The sequence below is a fragment of the Drosophila albomicans genome, chromosome 3, assembly GCF_009650485.2.
Source record: "Drosophila albomicans strain 15112-1751.03 chromosome 3, ASM965048v2, whole genome shotgun sequence".
Lineage (NCBI taxonomy): Eukaryota > Metazoa > Arthropoda > Insecta > Diptera > Drosophilidae > Drosophila > Drosophila albomicans.
The window spans coordinates 11,969,549-11,996,773 of NC_047629.2; the positions used below are offsets into that span (position 1 = coordinate 11,969,549).

At 34.1% G+C, this 27,225-nt stretch overlaps 2 protein-coding genes across 4 annotated transcripts in view; both read left to right on the plus strand.

Annotated features, from left to right (window-relative positions):
- LOC117572707 (irregular chiasm C-roughest protein) overlaps positions 1-27,225 on the plus strand; it is an 87,004-nt gene that overhangs the window by 20,299 nt on the left and 39,480 nt on the right. For all 3 annotated transcript variants that reach the window (XM_034255765.2, XM_052005877.1, XM_052005878.1), the window contains exon 2: positions 10,759-10,900. In XM_034255765.2, coding sequence (XP_034111656.1) covers positions 10,843-10,900 — 58 coding nt within the window. In that variant the 5' untranslated portion in view covers positions 10,759-10,842. The remainder of the gene's footprint in view (positions 1-10,758; positions 10,901-27,225) is intronic.
- Positions 22,826-26,742, plus strand: LOC117572706 (axoneme-associated protein mst101(2)). The gene has a single exon (XM_052005876.1). The coding sequence runs from the start codon at positions 22,926-22,928 to the stop codon at positions 26,532-26,534; it is 3,609 nt and encodes a 1,202-aa protein (XP_051861836.1). The 5' UTR covers positions 22,826-22,925; the 3' UTR covers positions 26,535-26,742.

Below are 27,225 nucleotides of genomic sequence, written 5' to 3' on the forward strand. Positions count from 1 at the left end.
GTAAGAAAAAAATCTAAAAATATACCAAATGGTATATTTGGTATATCGATAGAGTACCACATTCAAAATAGAGTGTGCTTGATTGTAAGATACGCACTGTCTTTTAACAATAAAGAAAATACTAAGCGGTATTAATAAAGAAATATACCATATTAATATACTAAAAAATACTGAAGTGCACTATAACCTATATTTAGTATATCATATTATTATACTACAAAAATACTAAAATATGCTAAAAGCTATAGTTAGTATATCATATTAATATACTACAAAAATACTAAAATATACTATAAGCTATATATCGCATATCGATAAACTAATTGTGAACCAAAGCACAAGAAAACAAGTAAGAAAGATATAGTTGAGTGTAATTTGGTATATAAATAGACTACTAGACTCCATAGTAGCCAAAATATACCAGATTGGCAACCGAAGACAAGGAAATTTATTTCACAAATTTTCATCTGACAGTAACCAAATTTTCAGGAGTCATAAATACCATAGTTATTATTACAAATCATGGCTAAATTCAAAATGCTACTCAAGCCAAACTAAGTCGTATGAGTAGCACAATCTTTGTTGATAATGCGCAAGCCTTTACTTGGCAGCTGGCAATAATGTGTCCCCAAAAATCATGCAACATAAATTAATGTCTAAAAAGCGAGCGGGCAGTCAACTCGACATGCAAGCGCACTAGACTATAATTTCCATTTAGAAAAGTATGTCAACAAAGCACATGCGAAAGCAAAACATGAACACTTGCCAAACCCCGAAATGAACCAACGCAGTCAAAATACATACATACATTCATATACATATGCATTATGTAGTACTCGTATATTATAGAAAATGAGATGGTGAAAGGGGAAGGGGAAGGGGTGAAAAGCAGAGGGAAAAGTCGAGCTGAAATGCCAAAGCTAATGGAACATATTTGCGTTGAAAAGGGCTTGAGTCTGGTACTGAGCTTGTACCCAGGGCGGAACAATAACAAACAAAGCCGAAAGGGCAAAAAACTATGCGTCGCATTCCGCATGAATAAACCAGACCCGGGATGGCCAAAATAGGAAAAGAAAGGAAATGCGAGCAAATATTTGAAGCATTCATAAAAATGTCACCAACGCAAAACCTAAAAACAAACAACTCACAACTCAGCACAACAAATAAAATAAAAAGGAGCACAAAACAAAAAAAAAAAATAAAAAAGTGAGGAGAGAACCAACCAACTCTGTGTGTCATTCATTTAAAACCATGTGAAAGCATCACCAACACGGCCCCAAAGTAGCCGCCTGTCAGCGACAGAGTCCGTTGATCCTATATAGTCTGCATGTATGTATGTATATGCTTTGGAATGCTTCAGAGGTAGGGATGTCACATGGGCTGAAGCACCAGCTGAAGCTAAAAAAGTTCAATGAAATGCGACAAAATTGGGTGAATTCAGAGTTTGTGGATAAAGTAGACGAGATTCTCGCATTTTCAAAGTGTGAAAACATATGCATAAATGTGGCTGCTTTTGCATAGTTACGAGTATGTGCGAAAACGAGGGTGGCAACTCTGGCCAATCTGCGACACATGCTCTTTATGCGTATAGCTTTTTGTTTTTCGTTTTTTGCCGTTGCCGTTTGTTGTTTGGTGATTATTTTTCTTCAGAGCACACAATAGAATACGAGTATTTTCATAAATTACAAGTGCAGTTTGTTTCGCAACAGAAGAGCAATATTTTCATTTTTCTATTCGTAAAAATGTACAATAATAAATTTGATATTTTTATATTTCAACTTTTTGTTGACATTTTTTCGCAGAATTTATATCTGCTTTTAGCATTTCAAAATGTGTATAGAATGCAACGAGGAATAGAGAGAGAAAAAAGGAAAAAAAATAAAACAGATTTTAGCAAATATAGCGACTATTTGGATGTGCTTGTTGTTGTGGAATTAATTTGAGTGTCAATTGAAAAAATTATTTGCAATTTATTAGATTAATTAAATCAATTTAATTAACTTTAATTACTTTGTTTATTTTATATTTTTTCTATTATGTAAATATATATGTATATATGTATAATTAGATTGCTGTTATACAATGGGCAAAAAATATCTACAGTGGATTTTGCTCGAATGTGAGATTACCCATGTTCCATAAAAGTAAAAGAGGGCGGTAATATTTTGTAAATATACCAAATGAATAATGAATACTAATATATACCAAAATGATATATTTAGTATATCGATATACTATTACAATAAAAATATCACACAGAGTATAAAATATACTAGATTGCTAACAGAAGCAAGATTGTATATAAAAATATACTAGACAACTTTCCCGCACCTTTGCTCGTGTTAAACTGCACACAATTGCTACTAAGGTTGACATTTAAAGCCAATTAAGAGAAATAAAATATAATTAACAATTCAATCAAATGTTGCTTATGTACTTATTCAAGCATTTCGCCGACACAAAGTCAAAAAGGAACAACATGGCGTATGCGCAATCAACAACAGTATTCATTTAAATATGAAAATCAACGCCAAATTCCCAAAACCAATGACATCAAAATATGCAAGCTTCACGTGTTTACCAATGTGTGTGCGTGTTTGGGTGAGTATGAGTGTGAGTGTGAGTGGGGGGTTCGTCTACTGGAATTGTGTTACCTTTGCACTAGCCATGCCAATGCTTCTGTCATGGAAGAGAGTTGAGAGGAAGGGAAAACACAGCACATTCATTCATGCGATGATTTAACGCCATTTCCAACACGTGATTTTCACACCACATAAAGCGCATGCAGTGAACAAAAATAGCAGCAGTAACAACAACGTTACAAGCATGGCAATTGTTTGTGCATAAATTGAAAGGCTTAATTAATCATATAAGCTTAAAAAAATAAATAAACAGAAGATGGAAATGAGCACCTTTGACAGTTGTAGGATATTGTTGTTTCTCAGGTCGCAATTTTTTTTTTTTTTGTCAATTTGAAGTAAGCAGTATTGTATTGTAGATTGTTCTTTTTACAAAATTAATTTTTCACGGTTCTAATTATTCAACCAATTTTATTTTGTACACATTCCAGTTTTTATTGCTTTACGAATCTAAGTTCTTATATGACTAAAAAGACGGTTTGCCGTGCGACACTTGACCCTAACAATATCAAAGGCAAAACAAGCTGAGGTTTTTAGGTTACTTCAGAGGAAGTAAGACATAAAGGGTGTTTTGTTGTAAATTATACAAATAAAAGCATAATAACGTGGACTTAACTGGGAGCATGACTATGTAAGTGAGTCGCTAGCCTTAGGATACGCCCTTTAGAAGTTGCCTATTGCTGGATAAATATGTCATAATTACATTTATATGAATACATAAGTCATATAATTATTTGTTGGTACATCCTTCCTTTTTACAATATAAGAAAATTTCCTTATATTATTCACGCCTACTCTTCCAGCCAGCCAGACGTTCTATATTTATGTCTAGGTGCTTGCAAAGCGAAAATCGATGATAGCTACCCATAAAATTTGAAACTGGTCTACAATAATTTAAATTCCTCAAACTGACAATTTGACCTAAGAATGCTGGAAACAAAATTTCCATCGTAGACATAATTTTCATTCTCAAAATGATTTTTATCCTAAAGTAAAATTTAACTTTGTTGAAACTATGGTAATATTAAGAAAGAGAAAATGTATGTAAATGTGGTTATGTAAAGAGCAATTAAATTACTGTTTGGCTTGTTGTTAACCAACCCAATTATTAAGCGAACTGACACTCTCTTTGATAATTATTTGGTTAGTTTTATGTGTGTGCCACAGCTTAGAAGTCTCGTAAGTCAAGCGCTTCAAGTAACATAAGCAATCTTTGGTTCTCAACATGTTTGTTGCCTTTACCCTTTGTGGCTTGAATTGCAGTTGAATCCAGAAGTGTTCAAGAATTGTTGTAAAGACATTGCATATTTATAGAAAACAAAATTAGCATGAAAGAAGCTTATTCTGCTCAGACAATTTCATTTGATAATTGAGAAATAAAAATTGTTTGCCAAGTGTTTAATTCGGTACACTTGACATTACGTCAGTGATTAAATCAAAACACAATCGATCATATGCATTTACTTTATTTGTGGTTAATTACAAAGAGCTTATAGTTATATTATTTTACGTTATTACGCAATATGTGTAGCCAGAGCTCAGTTTCCAGTAACTATTGCCTAATGTGTATAAAATAAAAAGAGACAGGAAATATGGTGGGTGCAATGATAAATAGTTTAACCTAATGCTCAACCTGAGTTACATTTTTTTGCATAGACAGATGAAAAGACATACAAGCACTCAGACGGCCATGGCTGTATTGTCTCGTTTTCTGATCCGGATAAATAATACATATACTTTTTAGCATTTTGATGATACGTTCATCTACCGTTTATATGCATTTCCTGCTATAATACCTTTCTTCCTTATTGGTAGCGGCTATAGGTAATATCATTGATCTCATTGCTTGAAATCGAATAATAAATTCAAAAGTTATTAAAACACAATTTGGAAAAACGTAAATCAGTTGCTGTCGCCCTGTAGTCATAACATCTGATATGTCCCTTCAATTGCGACTCCTTCTAAAGCAATTCCCCAACAGTGATTAGCGACATGTTGCACTTTGTAATGGCTGAAACCGAGCCCCATGCATTTTGCACATTGTCATTGTCTTTGGGGCTGTTTCGTTTTGTTTTACACATTTTACCATGCCGTGCATATGAACATGTCGTTGATGATTTACTACTGACCCGATTTTCGGCCTGTTAGCTTGAACGATGGCCCCAGCCTTGTTTGTGCATGGCGCAATAACACCATGCCACATAGCTCGACCAAGAATTTGTCGCCATGCCAGACAATGTGCAACTAATAGTTCCATTTTTCGCTCACTTTTTTTTTCGTGAAGGAAAAACTACGTCGAGGCATTGCATAACTGTAGGCGCTATGTATGCACGCCATTGTTTCGGTTGTAAGCGGGCACAAAACTGGAACCAACAGCAGAGAGCAGAGAGCACAAACTGTGGACAAACTGTGGAATCAACTGGGCAGCGTAGAGCTCAGTTGAAGTTGTTGGCATGCCAGTCATGAACAGGGCCATAACTTTGTCTGCCTGCTGCCTGCCTGCCAGCCTGCTCTTAGTTATGGTACCTTTGTGTTCGCACTGGCCGCATACTTGTCTGAAATTTTGCAGAAGCACGCTTTTCGCTTTGATTTTATACCCCGTAAATAAGTGAGAGGAGTATACAGTACTAGGAAACTATATTTTATTGTGGCACAACATAAAGGTAATCCATAAACTTTATCGTGAATTTAATTGAAACTGTCTACAGTTTACGACAAAAAGCAATAAAAGCAAAACAATGCAGTATTGTTCTTAAAATATACCAAATTAATATACAGAAAATACTAAAATGTTTCGAATGTTAAATTTGTTTTGATATACTATTACTTTCAAAATATACCATAAAATACAAAATATACTATATGGTCAACCAAAGCAACTAAAACCCGAAAGCAATAGCAATATTAAAGTAGATAAGAAATCTTAGAACTTTTTCAATATGTCCACTTAGAAAATAAAACTTCTGGATTTTTAGAATTTTCAAATCGTAAAATAACAAGTTTAGTTATTACCAAAAGCTCGAATTGAGTTGCGAACAGCTAGAATATTTCATTATATATTTTTTCTCTAAATTCCATAATGATTGGAAAATAAATATATATAGAAGATATTAGGGAAATGAGGTCAAAGCATAAACATTTGTCAGTGAGTTGTCATAGAAATGTTCTTGAGTTTGGTTATTTAAATAAAGTGAAGGTTTTACATACATATAGATTAATATACATACTTGCAAAAACTGCACATACATGTGTTGGGTACAAAATTTTGTGAGCTGGCATTAGTCTAAAGAGCTTTATTAAACAGAACTTGAGTAGCGAGTATTTTTAGTAGCCCAAAAGAAAGTGAAGAAATGTAACCTGAAACCGCTATTTTTGGCTCTAGTTTTTGACGATGCGCATAACTATGAACTATCGCTTTGACATTTTTTGTTTACATAAGTGCAACATAACTTGCAAAATGCCACGAGCAACAATCGCATCGTAACTGATACGCACACTTTGCAGTTATTTGTCAGTTGAAATTGCTGTGCGGCAACTCCACGCCGTTGTCATTATTGGAACTCAATTCTAACCATTTAACAAGTTTGACATATTGTCTAACTTGTGTGCATCCTCAGGTTTACTCTCATACTATATATGTAGTATATTTAACAACTGGCCTTTAGAAAAATAGGATGAAGGTATGAAAAATATTGCATGACATGCTATTTAGAAGTAGCCTTGACTTTCCATTCGAGTGCATTCGAAAAATGGACTCAGCATAGAAGGACGAAATGCTGAAATTGTGCAATTTATGTGATATATGCTAGCAGTATTGCCAAACGACAGATAAAATTTGTAGGGAACATTAGAGTCTTCCCGACTGCACTATATCCTAATCCCATTTCTATAAGATAGATGAATTTAAAAAGCCATTCAAACGCAAATTTTTAGAAGCTGATGAATGGTTTTCTATTTGGAATATTTTATATTTTTTTAAATTATATGTGAAATTTATATTTCGCTTTTTTGAGGAAAGGTTTTAAAGAGAAATAAATTTGAAATTTGGTTTTACAAAATAATAAGGATTTACCACTACTAAATTCTAATACCAATTATTTGTATTTCTCCAGTTTTTTTCTCTTACCTTGCAAAGCAAGTGTATGATATATGTAAAATTGTAAGCCTAAATAAAACAATGAAATATAAATTGTTGGTTGCGATGAATCTTCTCGGTGCATGTATAGAATATATGCATATAGACACATAAACGGATGTGCTCTAAATCCTTCACTTTTTCGATGTGCACGAATGCACTCAATAACAATTGTATAACATATTCATCTGGCGACGCACTGCCGTGAAATGTTCTTTTAATATCCGGCAACATAGTATTTATAGGTATAATGATTGACATACAGGACTAAAATTGATACTGAGCTGAACTTAAAAGTGGTCTTGGGAGTATAAATATAGCTCACCTCTTTTGATTATCTCTCTACCTGTGTAGTTTTTCTTGTAAGTTTTAAGATAATAGTCTAAGAAACAATTTGGATAAAATGTAACCGGGGACATGAGAACATGTCATTTGTGATAAGATTTAATATTATTCAAAACATAATCTATATAATCTATATATAATATATATATAATCAAATGAAATTCATTAATAAAATATAAGTGTATAACATTTAATTTTTTTGAGTGTTTGAACAATTTGCCGTAAAACCGAAATCTGTTTTTTTTTAACCAATAATAGTGCTCATTAAAACCAAAATGCAAAAAAATAAAATAATACTTGTTCACATTAAATGAGTACAAATATCGCATTAAATAGCCGCGATATTATGTGAATAAGTAATTTTTTATGCTTTATCTTATAGATATTCATTCTTCAGTGCATATTTGTTGAGATGTATTGGCCTAGCTCTTTGAGTATGTTAGCGTTTCGTTGGCTTCTTTTGGGCACAGCTCGTACATTATGTGGCTTCCTGTTAACCCAAATGGCAACTTGCCAGTTACAACCACTTGACATTGTATCTACATTTCTTTAGTTTTATTCGACTTGCAGAAATGCGGGTCAAGTGAGTACTTTTTCGGAAGCCTTGTCTTGGTTATTGATTTAGCACATTAGAAGAAATTCAATGTGGTGTTTTCAATTTGCCATAGATTACCTAAAAATCAAATCCAATTAATCACAAATCCCATTTCAGAAAAAGATACTCGTTGGAATATCAATCAATTGCAAAGAAAGTGTGTATTTATTCTTGTTCAACAAAGGCGCTCAAGGTCTGACACATGCCATTTCGAACGTTTGAGTTGTTTTGAGTGCATTCACTTAGAGTTTTTTTTGGGTTATGGATGGTTAATGTAATATCAGAGGACAATGGGAACTCTTCTCCTGAATCTTTATTCTCAAATCGTAAATCATCTCTGTTACTTTTTATATTACTGGTTCTTAAAGGTAGCAGAAGGAACTAAAACGAAAACTTTATACGTTATGATTCAATTTTATTAATTTTTTCAACGGTTTGCTTACAGAAAGTACAAAATAGTGAAAGTTTAAACGTAAAATAGACACTGAAGTAGTTATCATCACTTTGAGTTTAAAAGTATATTTTCACAATTTGATCGTTTGGACTAAATCAATCACTTAATTATCTTCTCAGAATATATATATTAAAAAAACCTCATGGAAAACAGAAGGAACATGAGCTTTGATTGCGTGTCATTTTGCGCATCTATTGTTGATATGTGTGCTACCAAATCATTATTCAATATATTGACTTTTGCGATTTCCCATTTGTTTTGCGCAACGCCACATAAATTAGGAATGTTATGGGCGTTAAATCGTTTCAATCTTAAATCAGATCAAAATACTGTTGCTGTGTCTGGCAGCGCATGCAAAAGTTGAAAAGGAATTTTGTTTGTGGCGTCCAACGCGTTGATGTGGAAAATATGATAGCGAAGTGATGATTGTTACATGAGAGATATACCTAAAGCATTGAGTTTTGTGTGATTTAAGTTCTTTTGATTGTCATTTAAGCAAAAGCATACACCGGGAAATATCAGCAAAAAAGGGAAGTTAAAGATTCTCGCAATTTATTTAGTATATTTTTTATTGGCAGAAACTTTAATTTGCAATTATAATTTTGATCTTTGCCTAAGTGCTCATATTTTATTGACCAAAGTTTTTATGGATTTTATTTATTTACCGAGCTGCAAAGTACATGCAATGATATTTGGCCAATTAAAGCAAAGCTAAAGAGAATTTATATTTTTACTGCATACATATTTTCGTTGAGTAATCTCTAAAGAAAAGAATGTGTAATTGTCATGCATGTTTTGAAATATTTAAAACTGCTGAGAGTTATTAGTAAGTGTAATTGGTCTGACATTGTTAGCAAGGCACAAAACCCCTTTAACTGTTTTGCGGTTAACCCAAAAACATGCATATGCAGCAAACACAGTTGCAACGTTCCAAAACTATGCACCAGAACAATGCACACTCTATCCGTCCGTCCAGCCTAGTTGACTGGCTCAGATAGTTTTGGCATTGTTGCGGTAATTAATATGTATTGTTTATGCATTGGTTGCATTGCCACAGAATCATTATTGCCATCATCATCATCATCATCTTCATATAACTATCACTGGCTCTTCTGCTGCCAACGACTTGCAAATTATGGGAATTATATTTCACAATTTTCAGGATTCTATGGGCATGGGTGGCACCCGATCAATAACATCTCCCCTTTATTATGACAACAAATCGATATCGATACCATAGCTGTGTTATATAGTGGTAAAATATCATAACAAAAAGTCAAAATGTAATATGTGAAGCCAGAAGATCCAAAAGCTGTCAATGGCCTAAATCAAAATCATCATTTTATTTACAATATGTATTTTTATGGGTTCTAATTCAAATAGTATGCAATGCGTATCGACTTCATCAGGCGTTTTTCACTCAATTTAAAAACATTTGAAGTCTCTCTGTTTTTGTAGGCAGAATTTCTGCTTTGAGTAATGCCCAGTTTATTGTAAATTTAAAAAACTTACAGCTGTAAGTCACTTTTTCTTATGGTGGCAATATTTACTGGGTTAATATTTGCAGTTTTTATGATATCTAAGGTTTAGATTCTGCCGTACTTGAAGCCTTAAATTAGTGTAAAACATCGTTCAACTCTATATTGATAGAATTTGTTAAACTTAAAAGATATCGCCAAAGGTTTAATTAAATCAAATCAATTTCTACAAAACACATTAAAAAATTTATAATTTTCTCTCTCATTAGAAATTTGTCAAAATGCAAGGCAACAAACACTTACAGGCAATCAGCCTCAGCTGGTATTATTGCCAGAGTGCAAAATTTTCTTGGCAGAGCAAACTAATTAATTTCTCTCAAAGTTCTGTGGTCAAATTCTCGAGATTTTTGGTGCAGTCCCAATAAATGTGCAAATTACACACTACAAAGTGTATTAATATAATAACTACATAACTTTATCTTCATTTTTGGCTTTATTTTCACCGCTTATAATGAAAGAAACCACAACTATGTATAACCTAGAAGGGCATACATGTGTATTTTCATATGTGTTGGTAAACAACACATCAATGCACGCATATGTACAATCGCATATATTGACGATGTGTGTCACATCTTGTCGCTACTTCTGTCAATTTCGTCTGCCACAATTCATAGCTGATGGTTGGACATCTGTCGCTTGAACAGATATAACATGAATCATCAACAACGCAGTGGAAATAAACTTTAATTTTGTAATTCCTTTAAATATTTGTATACGGAAAAGCGAACCTAAATCAGACGTCTTTGTTACCAATAAGTGTTTTTTAAAAATCTAATTTATCTTAATTAAAAATATATTAATGTAACTTTATAAATAAAGTTTTTAAAATTGTGAATAACGCTTCATTAAATATCCGTTACTGTTTTTAATAAAAAACATGAATCTTACGAATTTCAGATTAAATTTAAAATATAATTTACATTTTAAATATATTACCATATTATCTGGTTATTATCAAAATTTTCAACGAATTGCAGGCAATCGTTATTTATTTGTGTATTTTCCCTTTAACTAGTTAAATTAACCCAAAAATATTGCTTCCTTTTCAGATTTTTACACATGAACCATTGAGTGATTTTGGAGTTATTAACGAGCAAAATACACACAAACTCATTGGAAGAAGTGATGAAGTCATGAGACCAACATTCGATCGACGCCTCTGGATATTATTGTTCATTATTTTAGTACAATGTGAGTAAAAACTTTTCACTGCTATTAATAAATCACATATTTTCCTAGTTGTTATTTTGAATTTGGGTACGAAAAATAGTTTTTAGATAATCGCAGTCAGGCTTGTCACACTTTAATAGCCACACAGCTTGACTATAAGTTTTGTGAGTCTGAACAAAGGATATTCAATGATTTTAGCAACAAACTCAGACTTCAGATATATTTGCAGTACGTGATTGTGAAAGTTCACTTAGGTAACAGACCCAGATTTATAGGACTGTAAGGGTTTCTTAAGTCTTTACTGAATTACTACACAATACATATCGTTTCGTTGACAATTAAATAGTTGACAAAAAAGGTAAATAAAATTGATTCATATGAAAGAATCCGCTCTATACTTAGGAAATTGCTAGACCTGAATGATAAGATTTGAAAGATCTCTTCACAATGAAATTAATCAGATGTATGTATTTTAAGAAACAGTTGAACGATGGAATTTACAAACTATAAATGTAGGTAGAATTTTTAAAATTGTTTATTCTTTGCAAAAATATAATGAAAGTAAGGTTTATGGATCTATACAAGAATCATGGCATGCTAGCAAGTGAATTTTTGTATATCCTTAGCATGTGCGAGCCCTTTAATCATTTGACGATAATTGTAATGCTATGTTCAGATTAATATTCATGCCTCATAATATTCTTTCATTATTTTCTAAAATTACATGATAACGACAATGCATGAGACAAACATGCGATAGAGTTAATTCAGTAAAATTTGAATAGCGTGTAACTAGCGACGAAGATCCGCGGCGAGGAAATATATCCGACTACTTGCACACATAAAGCGGAAAGGGAAATACGTGTTCAAGAATTTTAATCTGAATGCGCAATTTGGCGTGTGTGCTGTACGCCTAACTGGCGTGGCACATGTCGACCGAATGGTGACATCCCATCCAGATCCCATATCGACCGGGTACCATCTATGTATGTAGTATGTATGTACATTCCACGAGTCTCTCGCATCCGTTGCCACGCGGCATGTTTCACTGTGGTGTGCCTTGGAATTTCACGCGTTTATTTGCAAAGATTACGAAATGCGGCGCGCCTCCACTCGTCCGTTTTGACCGTTTATCCGCTTACGTTTTACGTTTTATATGCGCTTCCCGTATGCTGATGGCGTTGCCGTTATTTTCATATTCCACTATTGTACACTGTCCTATCGTTTCAGTTGTCTGAAAGTATTTCGTTTTTTTTCGCATTCTCTTGGTCTACTCAGCTGACTTGTTATACCTAGAAAAGTTGGTTGGGAGTATAGCATGGCAACAGCCACCGACGTAGATTCGTTTCCTTTCGTTAGTGATATTCAGAATATTTTGCATAAAAATGTTTGGCCAATGCCACAACTCAAGCGAGTCGCTTGCCTGAGCTAGCTCCAACTAGAGCAATCCTCCACTGAAAAGTTTGAAACTTTAAATTTTAAAACATTTCCATATCGCTTTGTGAGACTCTTCACTTTTGAAAAAGTGAAAATAGAAGACTCTTTGTCAAAAGCCAAATTAATAGTGTATATTGTTGTTGAGTGTATTCTAATTTTTAGCTACGGCTTCCACAGACCGTGAAACAGAATGTTTCATTCCGATAAGTAAAATAAATACTACCATCAGTAAATCATTGTGAAGGTCGTATTATTGGCCAATAAACCAAATACTAAAATATACCAATATATATCACAATTTTCAGAATATTCCAGTCCGATAAATAAATACGCACATAAGCAAAACATGTTTAAGGTCGTATTATTGGTAAATAAACCAAATACTAAAATATACCAAAAGAGATATTTGGTATAACGATATACTTCTGCACTAAAAATAACTACCTACTACTGCCTTCAAAGTATACCATAGATATCCAAATATACCAGAGATGCAAAACACGGTCTGGCGAAAATTCTCAACCTTACAAGTAACAATCAAATTTACTTCTTTGTTTGACTTATCATACCCAATAGACAAATAGTTAAGAGTATGGAAGGCATCACCCTTAAGAGAACTAATATTTTTTTTCTCCATTTACATATTTACAAAACTGTATCTAAACTTCGAGAAAGTGGCTTTAAATAAAATTAATTTTCGTCATATATACAATCGTTTCTAAAATGTGAAACTTGATATGTTTTTCGAGAAAACACGTCTTCTGTTTTGGGCTTTACCAAGTGTTCACTCTTTAAAACATGCTCATACAGTGTACACTCCCTTGAGCTTAATGACCAGCATTCTACCTACGTGCTCGCAGTGCCAAATGTCCTCAATGGTATCTTGAAGCCAGGCTCCTCGACACGCATTGAATACTGAATTGTGGCAGCAACCACAAAAATAAAAACATTCTTTTATTTCGGTTTTAATAAAGTATCGCATTGGGTACGCTTAAAGATATCATAATGCGCTTTCCATGAGTGTCCGTGTTGATAGGAGTTATTATTGGTAAATGTGTTTTATTTATACGAATACCAGAAGTCTTTAATCTCAATGTCGACACTTCACTCGGATGTCAATAGTCGCTTCTTTAGGGATGTCCATAAAGTTTATCTTGTGTAAGTAAAAACATCGGAAACCTTAATTCCCAGCATGAATTAAATACTATTTCTTAAATGGAAAATATTGTTACTTTAGCGTTTCTACATCACGAAAATGGTAAAATATTGTGTTATTAAAATTGATGATGTTCTTACTAACACGTTTTAAAAAGCCGCATACCAACATAATATTTTCAAAAAATTGTCATACATATATATTATTTTAATTCTAAAATTGTCACTGACTGTTCAATAAATCAAGTGATCGGAGTTCAAAGTTCAAGTGCTACGCGATTCAGATATTTGTACAACTGTAACTATTTGGCAGCAGAACCATATTTTTCATTTTGTGTGCAGAATTGAGTTCAAATTTTGACATTCAAGTAAACCCTTCTACGTAATTTGCAGTCACTTGGCTCTTTCCATTGTGATGGGAGAAAATGCAATCACAGCACGCGTTGGCCGAGGGAAGAGACAATTGGAACAGCTCATGAACGACTCTTGAGGCAGCTGAGAGTTCATCGAGCAGAACAGAGAGCAGAGAGTCGAGAGTCGAGAAGCTGCATTTCGACGACGTCGTCGAAGACTTAGTTAGCCACTTTTTGTTGTCATAAAGCAATGGCCTTTGTGTTTCAACTACTCCAGTGCCTCGCTTCATGCTCTCTCCAGTCTATCTGCTTCTACTTGGTTAAGAAAAACACAGTTTGCAGCAAGTTTATTTTTAAACTCAACTTTTGTGTGCTCAAGTTTACTTTTGTGGCGAATTACTTTTCGGTTATTTTATGTGGCCCACGAACGCCGTTGATTGTCTTGTTGTCTGGTGATGATGCAACTCCACAGACACAAGAATATACTTTAGGCTAGGGATTTCTTTAAAAGTACTGCTACTAGAATTTCTACTAGCGTCCGCTTCGTCGGGAAGTTTATTATGTTGGCTAGTTGAAGTGGAAGCGGCTTTCAAAACGCAATTTTATAAAGTTTTTTTTATTCAGCATATCGTATGACGAATTTATAGTGCTGTTCTTGATGCCACTCATTAATTTTCTACACTTTATGTGCCAGCTGAATTTAGTTTATATATAGAATAGAGAATATTGTGATGGTTTTAAAAACGAAAACAAACGCATATTTCATGACACTTAAAGACTTATAAACCAACTCGTGCCGGATGTAGAAAACCCGGCAACGGATCTTCAGCAATAAAAGCTTAAACAGGTATAAAACGTGCACTTCCGCATAAAATTCTCAAACGTTTCATTTTCTCTGTTATGCGTCGCAGTACAAACATGAAAACTCACATTGTGTGGTCAACACGATGCTGACGCTGCACTACGCTGTTGGCTTTCGACTTTCGATTGGTTGCATTCCGCTTGGCTCGATTGATAAAAATTTGTCATGGTATATGAAAGCAATTTCAGCTTGCATGACGTGAAAGTATTAGCATTTCCATTTGAATCTGCCATGGCAGTTAAAGCCTTCCTGGCTGACTGAACTATCAACGCATAGTCGCAACGAGCTTAAGAGCTTGGCTTTTTACACCATGTTGTTTTTAAAATTCGAGATAAGCTTGGTTTTTCAAAATTCCATCTCTAGACTTCTAAACCTTATAAGTCCTTTATTTAAAATAGGATGAAAAGCAAAACAGCGTTTACAAAATTTGATCACTCAATTATATTAAACCATATTTTAATGTATAAAATCGATTTATTTTTGATATCAATTACAATGTTAAAAAAAAGCAAAACGCATATCAAATTGGTATAACAATATTAAAGTCGCTCCATAGAAAGTTAAACTCGTCGTAAGTTGCAAGAGGTTAGTAACCAAAAATAAAATGTCAAGTAATCAGGAGCTTCTATCTCCGCCTCCTCAAAAAAAGTAGTGTTTATCTCTGTTCAACAAAGATTAAATGATTTCAGTTTTGGCACTAATGATGAAAGAACGAGTTAAAAAAAATATCGTTCCAAGAACAGTTAAATAACAACATATTTCAACAAAGGCAAGGCAAGTGAAGTTAGTAGTCTATATATAGAATTGTTTCTCTCGACTGATTCAGAACACAAAGCCCAAAAGGCAACTAAATGTGCGTCATATATCCTATAATTTGGGTTTAATTATTACTAGTGGTATAAGATTACGTGGGCAGCAGTCCGAAAAAGGTAAAGAGAAGCAAAAAATTCAGCGTGGGGGTAAAGACAAAGGCGTCGACACATTTTGTTTCTTAACTAGGCTAAATAACTTAATATAAAGTGAATGGCGTTGTAATAGAGATACAGCGAGTATTCGTAGCCTCTCTGCTTAATGCTATTTAACAAAAGACAACGATATCATTTTATCACAGAGCGCAATGGTGTCATCATGGCACTTTCCCTTTTCGGAAAAGGTAGAGAAATTTTAAGATAAGGGCTTTGCTTCTAACCAGTTATAAAATTTCGCTTTCAATGGGCTGCCATGGCCGCAACAACAACAACAACAACTAAACTTGCTTTAACATATGTTACCTGGCGCTCGCAACTTGCAACTTGCCACTTGCCACACAGCAACCTGCCAATGACCCAGTACTCCCCGCACACTCAAGCCATTAACGTGTTTCGTTTCATTTAACTTTTACGCTCGGCGTTGTCCCCAGCCTCCCCAAAGGAGCAGCATCAGCTCAACGTTGCTATTTAACACAAGTCGATAGTAGCGTTTTCCACACCCAACATTCAACACCCCACACTCAACCCTGTGCCATTTTTGTATTTTTGTTGCACGTTGGCTCCATCAAATGAAACTTTTGCCTGGGGTAGATTCAAGTCACCCAACAAAGGACAAAAACCCCAATAAGGGCAGTGTTTGTCGGGGAATAAAATACCGAATGTTAGGCAGGGGAGATGGTTTAGTTGGAATGAGAGAGAGTTGTTGAGGGGTTGACCTTCGCTCCTGACAGCAGCCATCATTAACCTTTCATGATGTAACAACGTATCGGGCACAATCAAGCGGAACAGGTGTCAGCCTCTGGGTAGACTTAGAGATTCGATGTTTAGTTGACAACTTCTCCTTCTTTCAGTTTCATTCTCAAGCTTTAAACTTGATAACCCACTGGTTATTGAAAATTGTAGGGGAAAATTTATTTGTTGTACAAAATGTACACAACCAAATAAGTTAAGTCTTTTAAAAATATGTACAAACATAGTAGTAGGTTTCCGTTTTACAACTAAATTGAAATGGTTCGAATACTAAGTTCATTGTTCCCAAAATACTCATTTTCAATAAAAGCAAAACATAAATTGTACAGCAAAAATACTAAAATTTATTGAAGTCTACATTTAGTATATCGATATACTATTACATTATAAATATACCATAGAGTTAATTACGACGCTTCAGATGCAGCTGTTTTCGACATATACAATTTTTTTAATTTATTGTATTGTCAGCTAAAATAGGTCGATTTAAAGTATCTGGTTACAGCCTTTTTTCGGTTGATAGTAACATGACACATATGTTAAAATAATTCATAATAATGTTAATTGAATTCAATTGTAAATGACATTATAAAAAATCGCTTTTTAGCTTGCATGAGCGGTATTTGTAGTATGCAGATTTATTGTCAGCATTGATGATAACAAGTCAAACAACAACAATATAGAAGATGCCAACAATACGTTAAAAACTTACAACTTTAAAACTTTGCTAAAGCTTAACCGAACAAGAAAGTTTCGCTTTCTTAAAAATTCTTAGGTTTTCTTTATGAAAATAATATAATAAAATAATATATCGTAATATATCATTGACAGGGCAAAATATTTAAAACGCATTGTTTTATTCAAAAGTCTCCACATTCTCATAAATTACCAGAGCTCTCAATTAGTTAATGGTTTCTATATTTTACGGCTTAAATCTTTAAAAAGTTTCATCAAGTGACACAAGGAGATTCCTCGTAGGAACCACAACCACAACATGAGTAGCAACTACCATCCCCCACGAATTAAGACAGAGACTTTTGCATGGATACCGCATCGTTGACTCTTCAGCATAATAGATAGCAGCAGTAAGTGAATGCGGCAGACAAACAATTTTGTCGAACATAAAATGGAGCACAACTTAATTAAATGCTGGAAGCGCGACTACATCAGCTGTGGAACCTTTTAAGAGGGCGGAGTACTTTGCGGTAGTGGGATGAGTAGTTCTCAGTTCTCGGTTCTCATTTCTCAGTGCGGAGACATGTAGCGTTGACAGCTTTAGACAGATCCCCATCTTAATTTTCGGTGGGTGGTTTGCTGAAATTAGCAGAGCTGTCGACTGTCAGCAAATTGAGTACAAGAGAGTTGAGTTTTTATGTGTGTGTGTGTGTGTGTGTGTGAGTGTGAGTGTGGGTGTGTGTGCGTGAATAAATATGTCTACAACTTCATGGCTGGCAGGCAAAAGGAAGACAATGTATCTCACCTGCGCTTTAACACCTTGACTCCTCTTTGGAACTTGGCCAACGAATATCTCTCTACCGCGCATGAATGCGCCAAGTATGTATATGGGTAAGTGTATGTGTGTGTGGGTTTGAGTGTGTGTGAGGATAAATTATGGCATGTCTTGTTCCGCATTCTACTCCTACTGGCTGCATTCTGCCACCTACCATCAACCATCAACCGCCTACCGTCTACTGTCTACCGTCTAACGTCTGCCATCTAGCATCTGCTGCCCTGTTGCTCTTCGCCCGTTGAGTTGTTTGTAATTTGTTAATTTCCCGCATTTAGAAATTAATTTTCACTTCATGCGTCGTCAAGCAGACAAAAGCAGACATCGCCGAGCCAAGTAGACTTCACCCGGTGGCGGCAGTTGACAGCGTTCTGCCACGCACTCAAGACACGTGCAAACTCACACAGATGAAACTTTCACCGCAATTAGGTTTCAACAACACGTGATACTTTTTAATTTTTCGATGTTTTCTGCAACTGATGGTTTGCTTCCTGCACATTATGAAATTTTAATATTCAAGCACTCTTATTAGAACTAATTTTGTTGGCAATAGTTATTTGTGTTGCCGACAAAACTAAACAAAAAAGAAACTAGAACAATAAGTTATTCAGTTAATTAATGCAGGTCAATATTTCGAAAGTTTACGGCGTAATAAATCTCTTAAATCAAAATTTAACTGCGAAAACCACTCTATGCCATTTTTATCATTAATTTATGCGTCGTTCCATTGGCTCGCTTTTATTTTGACTTTTTCAAAGCGAGCCAGCATCCTGTGCGAGTGCGAAAATGTTAAAAAGCAAAAAATTCAACATTTAGAAAACACCATAAACTATTATTCTTCAATTTTCATTAAAATAATGGCAAGTAAGAGTTATTTCAGTGTGTGTTTTTTTTAATTTGATTAGGGAAAACCTGTGAAATTTATACCTTCTACAAATTGTTTCAACATCCCATACTCTTTATTATACCATGCAGAATAAAATTACAATGCATTGGTGTCGCAGTAAAGCTCACACATTTTACATTCATATATTCTTACGGCTTCATATTGAAAAAGCTAAATTTTTGAGTTATTGAATGTAATTCTTGAAACAATAATTATAAAAAGCCTGCTTTCATGTCTCATTTTGATCCGTTGAAAGCGATTTAATTTATCTCAAATTATAATTATAAATTAAATTTAAGGTGAGACTTCAGCTATTTACATCAATGCTTTAACTTACCGTTTATAATAATTTTAAACGCTTTTAATTAATTTCGAATAAAATACTTATAAAATATTTAAATAAAATTCTGTTTTCGTGCCTTATGTTGAATTCGCTGTTCGATAAAAACTGTTCAACAAATATCTTTTGCTCTGTTCATGATAAAATATTAAAATTTTGCAGAATAGAATATTTTCTAATTGATGCAGCATTATATAATTATTATATAAACAACTATTCTTGAAAAATTTGCTAGTTTTCAAAGAATTGTGGTATCTAAAAGTGAGAATACATTGATCTATGCAATGAATGACGATCAGCACGATCAAGAATAAATGCACATAAATAAGTTGTTGAGATCAAGATGGCAACTTCGACCAGTTATATTCATTAGGAAAAAATCATTGATTACTTATTTTAAATTTATTAATAATTTAACGTTGTAAATTACATATGTTCAGAAAAAGCACATGGTGTCGAGGATATATTACTTGCTCTTACTTCCATTACATTTGGGTTTTTTATTTTTGTTTTGTTTTGAATTCTTTTTCTGCTTCTTGTTTAAAGCTTTCTTTTGGACTCTTGAAAGTACTTCTTTGCACATTTTCACAAGGGCCTCATCCTCAGCGCTTAATTTTGAATCTTTTTGCTTTCCTTTTTCTGTTACTTTCTTTTGGCTCGCATTCTTTTTCTTTGGAGCCTCTTTTTTAGTAATCTTTTTTGTAGATTTCGCTTTTTGACTTTTCTTTTTCTGAGTACCTTCTTGCACTTTCTTTTTCAGCGATTTTCCACTCTTTGTTTTTTGCTTCTTCTTAAGAGATTCTTTACTACAAGTTTTTTCTTTTTTTTCTTTTTCCTGAAGCTTTTTACATTTTTTTTTTAGCGCTTGCTCCTTACACTTTTTTTTCAGAGCGGCCTCCTTTTTACGTTTTCTTTTTAGAGCCGCTTTTTTTTGTGCTTCTTCACATTTTTTTTTAAGAGCCTCCTTTTTTTTTTGTTCTTCGCACTTTTTTCTTAGGGCTTCTTCTTCGCATAATTGTTGAAAACATTTAATTTCCTGATCCTCAAGTTCTTTTTTAATGAATGCTTCTTCATCTTCTTTAATTTGCTCAATTTCCTTCGATAGTTTTTCCCGTATTAACTCCATTTCACCATTCTGCTTTTCGGGCTTATTTTTCTTTGACTTTTTTGTCTTGCCTTTCTTTTCTTTTTTACTCGACTTCTTAGTCGGCTTTCCGCCAATACTCTCATATCTCTTGTTAATCTTATCTTGTCCCGATTCCTTACACATTTCATTTAAGACTTGTTTTTTACAAATTGCCTTGATCTGATCAGAAAGACAGTCATGCGCACGTGCAAGTCTTTCTTGCTCTTCCTTTGAAAATATTTTACGAATTCTACAAATATCGGCCCATTGACTGTTGATACACTTTTCTAATTTTTGCAAATATCGACTTTTGCCCTTTTCGGAAGACACATTTTTTTCATTTTGCAAAGACTCGCATATTTCGTCAAGAGGATTTGATTTCATGCTTTCCTTTCCTTTCTTACCTTTCTTAGAGGCTTTGTCTGTGGCCTTGCTTTTTGTTTCTTTACTGACTTTTGTACTATGCGGTTTTTTCTTGATGTCTTTGCTTTTCTGAATTTTCTCTTTTAGCTTGCTTTTTATGGGTTTCGTACTTTTCTTCGATTTTTTTGTATCTTTCAAGCCTTTGTCCTTCTCGCTTTTCTTATTGTGTTTCTTTTTATGATCATTTTTACTACCAGACTTTACTTTCTGCGATCTTTTTTTACCATCTTTGCTTTTCTGATCTTTATTTTTAATTGGTTTCGCATCTTTCTTAGATTTTTTCTTATCTTTCTCGCATTTGTCCTTGCGGGGTTTCTTATCCTTCTTATCCTTTCCAGATTTTTTACTAACTGACTTTACTTTCTGATCTTTTTCCTTGGTACCTTTGCTCTTAGTCTTAGATGGTTTCTTATCTTTCTTTGACTTCTGTTTATCTTTCTGGCTTTTTTCCTTGTTTTTCTTCCCCTTTCCGGACTTTTTATTAACCGGTTTTGCCTTTTGCAATTTTTTATCGGAACTTTTGCTTTTACTAACTTGTTCTTTAACTTTCTTTTTTATTGATTTAGTAGATTTCTTTTGACTTTTACTGTCTTCCATGCATTCATCGTCTCGGTCCTTGCCTTTTCTTAACTTTTCCTTCTTTTGCAGCTTTGGACTACCAGCTTTCTTCAATTTTTGATCAGCATTTTTGGTTTTATGAGGCTTTTGTTTTTCTTTCTTTTTAATGAACTTCGAACCTTTCTTTTGCATTTTTTTATCATCCACACATTCTTGTTCCTTATGTTTCTTTTTCATTACCTTTTCATCCTTTGCCTTTTGATCAGCATTCTTGGTTTTATTTTTCTTTTGTTTTTCTTTCTTTTTAATGGACTTCGCACCTTTCTTTTGCATTTTTTTATCATCCACACATTCTTGTTCCTTATGTTTCTTTACCTTTTCATTCTTTGGACCTTTTTTGGTTGAGCTTTTAGTTTCTGATTTTTTCTTGCCCTCACTTTTTGGTTTCTTTCCCTTTATTTTTTTTTTTTCACCTTGTTTACTCGACTTCTTTTTTGTATTCTTCTGTTCTTTCTTTTCATCTTTACCATCTTTCGACTTACTCTTATCTGGTTTATGATTAGATTTACTTTTTTCCTTTTTTACATTCTTTTTTTTCTCCGAGCTTTTGACTTTTGATTTCACATCTTGTTTTTTTTCTTTGTTTTGTTTTTTATCTTTCTCACTACTTTTACTCTCCTTCTCAGATTTCTTCTTGTCGCACTGCTTTAACATATTAATGATCCTCGCACTTTTAGCCAAATCTTTACACTTCATTTCAAGCTTTTTCTCATTATTCAACTTTTTCTGAGCAATTTTTTTGCATACGATTCTCATGCCATTTGATAAACACTCCATCATACTTTCCATTAACTTCTTATCTTTTTTATTCAAACATTCCATTTCTTTTGCCCATGCATTCTTGTGCTGTTCCATACATTTCAACTCATGGGCCTTAAGCTCTTTTGCATCAGTTTCCTTTTGCATTCGTGTCTGTTCCTGTTTCTTCGCTTCATTGCGCTTCTCAAGAATTTTTTTATACTCTTCACAAGGATTATCTTTCTTTTCGGAAGAGTCGGAATCCGATTTTTTGCTATACCAAAGTCTTTGTACTTTGTTTACAGATGTTGTAAAATGCAAGTCGGAAAAAATGGAAATACTTCTTTTTATTGGACTACGATCAAAGACCTGAATGAATCTGCCCAGCGACATGGTGAAGGACTTTAAAGAAATTTAGGGATTAAAAATTCTAATTTACTGTTAATTTTTCTTAAATAAACCGAATATATTATTAAAATTCTGACATTTTGTTCAAATAAAGTTTAGTACACACTGTGTCTGAAATTGTACTGAGTAATGTCGGATCAGAAAATAAATCGTTATTGTTTTTTAATTAACATATGAGTACTAGATTAAACTAAATTATCCTTGAGACTTTATTTCCTTTTGGGCATCTTATCATTCCGCTTAAATTAATTGTGCATATTTTAATATTTTGTACATTGAAACCAAACATTGTGCATTTTCGAAAAATCACCAAATTGCGTAAAATACCTAATAGGAATAACAAAATATTAAAAAATAAATGATTAAAAAGCATAGTAGTCACACACATATTTAAAAATGAATTTTCGGACTAGGAACAATCAAAATTTGTTTTTCTGTTCAATAAATTAAGCTTTATAAGATTAGCTTATTTACCATGTCTATAAGTCGAATCGCGGAAATATTTTTTTGTAAGTCCTTGCTTAAAGGCTTTTCTCTTCTATCCAATTCTATGGACCGAATGTATTTATCGAATACAACGTTAAGAAGCCTACATCGCATTTCACTAAGACATAAATCTAATAATGATACTTCAGATAAAAAGAAAAGAAACCCTTGTGATGAGTATAAAACAGTATTGGAAAAACGGAGTGCTGACAAAAAACATCGAGAAGACATTATTCGAAGAAGAAAAGAAACGAAGCTACTGAAAACATACGAGAAAACGTGCATTAACGATGAACTGAAAACGTGGATGAAACAATTTAAGCGTTTGACTAAAAATGACGATAGTGTGATGAAAGACCTGATGATTTGTGTGACAAAGGGTATAAAACTTGCCTGCAGAAAATTAGCCAAGAGAAAACTGCGTTTAGAGAAGGATCATGAAGAGCATTGCAAAATGCTGGCCAATTCTGCAATTATCAAACAACTATTACGGCAGTGCGAAACTATAAAACAATTTCATAAGATTCAAGAAAATACATCAAGTATGTCCGAGTCCCAAAAACACTCTGGCCAAAATATCAAATTAAAAACACCACTTAAGTCGCATGCGAAAAAACGTACTTATAAAAGAGCTAAGAATACATATAACGGTCCAAAAGAAAAACCTAAATTAAGCTACGCATCCACTATTAAAGGAAATAAGTCCAATAAAAAGAATCTCTATATGTTGAACTTGGAAAGGTGCATTGAAAACGAATGGAAAAATGTCTGTAAAATTAAGAATACATTGTCTGCTACTGAACAGGAAAAGCTGGTATCCGCATATGATTGTCTTGCAGCTAGATTTAGGAAAATTTGCAAAAGAAAATTGTTAGAACAAATGTGTAGAGAATCCAGAAGTACCCCAAAGTCCAAGCAAAAGGACAAAAAAGAAGAAGGTAGCACTTTAGACCATGACATTAATAAACAGCAAAAGATATTAAAAGAAGTGATTGAGGAGGCACACTTAGAAGAGAAGGCTTTTGTTAAGCAAGAGATGGACAAGATCAAAATGCAATGTCTGAAAAAAGTTTATGAGAAACAAACACCTAAGCAAAAAGAAAATTGTAATGGGAAACAGAAAGAAGAGGAAAAACTAAAGCCTATGAAGAACGCATATAGAAAAGAACAGCCTAATGCACTCAAAGATATTCCGCAAAACACGATAACAGATAATCTTATCAAAACGCGACAGGACGAAACTCTTACAAATAATCTAAAGAAAAGGTCTCTAAGGAGAAACCCGCAAGCTTCAAATTCGTTTAATAAAAAGCAAAAAACCCTGAATGTCATGAAAAAAAGGGAAAATAATGATTTTCATTATAAATGCTACGCGAAAAAGAATAAAGAAAAAGAAGAAGCTCTACGAAAGAAATGCGAAGTGAAAATCTTAAATAAGAAACGTGCTGATGAAGCTCTGCGAAAGAAATGCGAAGAGGAAGCTCTTCAAAAGAAATCAGAAGAGGAAGCCTTAAAAATGAAATGCGCTGGAGAGGCTCTACGAAAGAAATGCGAAGAGATATTAAAGAAGAACTACGCTGAAGAAGTTCTACGAAAGAAATGTAAAGAGGAAGCCTTAAAGAAAAAATGTGCTGAAGAAGCTCTACGAAAGAAATGCGAAGAGGAAGCCTTAAAGAAGAAATGCAATAAAGAAGCTCTACGAAAGAAATGCAAAGAAAAGGACTTAAAGAAGAAATGCGCTGAAGAAGCTCTACGAAAGAAATGCGAAGAAAAGACCTTAAGGAAGAAATGCGCTGAAGAGGCCCTACGAAAGAAATGCGAAGAAAAGGCCTTAAGGAAGAAATGCGCTGAAGACGCTCTACGAAAGAAATGCGAAGAAAAGGCCTTAAGGAAGAAATGCGCTGAAGACGCTCTACGAAAGAAATGCAAAGAAAATGCCTTAAAGAAGAAATGCGCTGAAGACGCTCTACGAAAGAAATGCGAAGAAAAGGCCTTAAGGAAGAAATGCGCTGAAGAAGCTCTGCAAAGAAAACGTAAAGAGGATGCATTGAAGAATGAAGCTATAAAACGTGCTACCCAAAATAAATGTAAAATTCAAGTTGAAAAGCGTAAAGAAGATATCATTAAAAAAAGAATTCAACAAGAAAATATGATCAAGGAAAAAACACTCCAAAATATGAGCAAAAGAAATGAGCGAATGAAAAAATGGGAAAATCTTAAAAGGAAGAAAGAAAATGATGAGAAGATGTTGAAGGAGATGTGTGAGAAAAAGAAGCAGGCTGAAGCTTTGAAAAGGGAAGCTAAAAAACGCGCTGTTCAACAAACATGTGAAGCTCAAATTGAAAAGCGGAAAGAAGATACCATTAAAAAAAGATTGCAACAAGAAAAGATTCGCAAGGAAAAAGCGCTCCAAAATATGTGCGAAAGAAAAGAGCGAATAAAAAAATGGAAAGATCAAGGCAAAAATAAAAAGATGGAAGAGAAGAAATTAAGAAAAATGTGCTATGAGCAAGAGCTTAGAAAAGAATGTGAAAACCAACAAAAAAGAGAAGAGGAAAAACGTATTCGCCTTGAATTAGAAAAGGCTCTTCAGAAAAAAACCCAAAAGTTCTGTTCTTGTCTTTACAAAACACTTAGAGCCCAAGATATTCAACAAGGTTCGAAGGTATCCATCATCGGTTCTGGAGCTGTAGGTATGAGCAGTGCCATCACACTTCTCTTAAAAGGTGTGACAAACAACATTCTTCTTTACGATACCAGGAAAGATCTTTGCGATGCGGAACGTTTGGACTTATTGCATGGTTCCTTATTCCTGAACAATTTACGCATAGAAAAGGCCAAGTGTATTGAATGTACTAAAAACTCGAAAGTGGTTGTTGTCACAGCTGGACCCCGACAGAAACCTAAAGAGTCACGACTAGAAATAACGAACAAGGCGACGAACATAATAAAGCAAGTTATGCCTGAACTAGTGAAACACAGTCCTCATGCTGTGTTTATAATTGTAGCTGATCCTGCAGATGCGATGACTTGGCTTGCCCGAAAAGTAACCGATTTACCATATGAACGTTGTTTTAGTCCTGGTTGTTACTTGGACTCGGCGCGCTTTCGTATGTTTATTGCACAAATCCTGAGAGTTTCAACCAATTCGGTGCAAGGTTATATTATCGGAGAGCAAGGCGATAGTTGCGTACCTCTTTGGTCAACAGTCACTGTGGGCGGCACACCTTTAGTGTCTATACTACCAGATATGGGAACCGACACGGATCCCATGCTCTGGTCGAATGTACACAAAGATGTTGTAGACTCCTCTAATACGGTGATAAGAGGTAAAGGTTATACCAACTGGGCCATAGGCCTCGCTGTCGCGGATATTATATCGGCTATCTTTAAGGACTGCAATCGCATTATACCATTATCCACTAATGCAAAGGGTATGTGCGACATTCAGGATGAAGTATTTCTATCGTTGCCTTGTATTGTCAATAAATGGGGTTTGGGTGGTGTGATATATCCTCAGCTTTCGCAATGGGAGCACGATAAGCTAATGAAATCTGTTGAAAAATTACTCAAGACTCAGAGAGACGTTAAATTATAATGTAAATTAAATATAATCATATCGGATTTTTGTTGACACTATTCAAAACGCAGATTCACATAGACTTAATTTCAATCCAAATTTTCATGGATCGTTCAATATGTAAAATTTAAGAGTCTGAATTTCTATAGATAAAGTTATATGTTGATCTACCGACTTCAGAAACAAAATTTAATATGTTACTCAGTTTAATTCAGAATAGAAATAGAAGAGAAAATGCAAATATAAATGGTGGATTTCACAATATATGATTTTAATGATAATGGAAGATGCTACCTTAATGCTTAATGTTCTGCCTATACTTACGCCATCAATACAACAAATTGAAATACTGACAGATAAAGAGTGCAGTGTTTATTTGCTTTATTTCGCATTGATTAGACGGCTTGGGGATACATTTATTTACACCTTTACGACTCGCTCCGAGTGGCCGTCATCAACAGCCGTCGGCTTAAATTATTAACGTTTGAGTAATTTGTATGACATATAAACAAAAGTCCTTGTTAGTTGCACAGTTCACTGGTTGTGGTTATTACTAGACCTATTCCCAGCTACAGTTCCAATCCCAGAACCCATCTACTCTACCCCAACTGTTTTACAGTCATATCTCTGCAACGTCGGCTGTCTCGTTTTTAGGTTTTCTTTTTTGCCGAGATTGTTGTCATGCTGAGTTCTCATGTGTCGACTACGA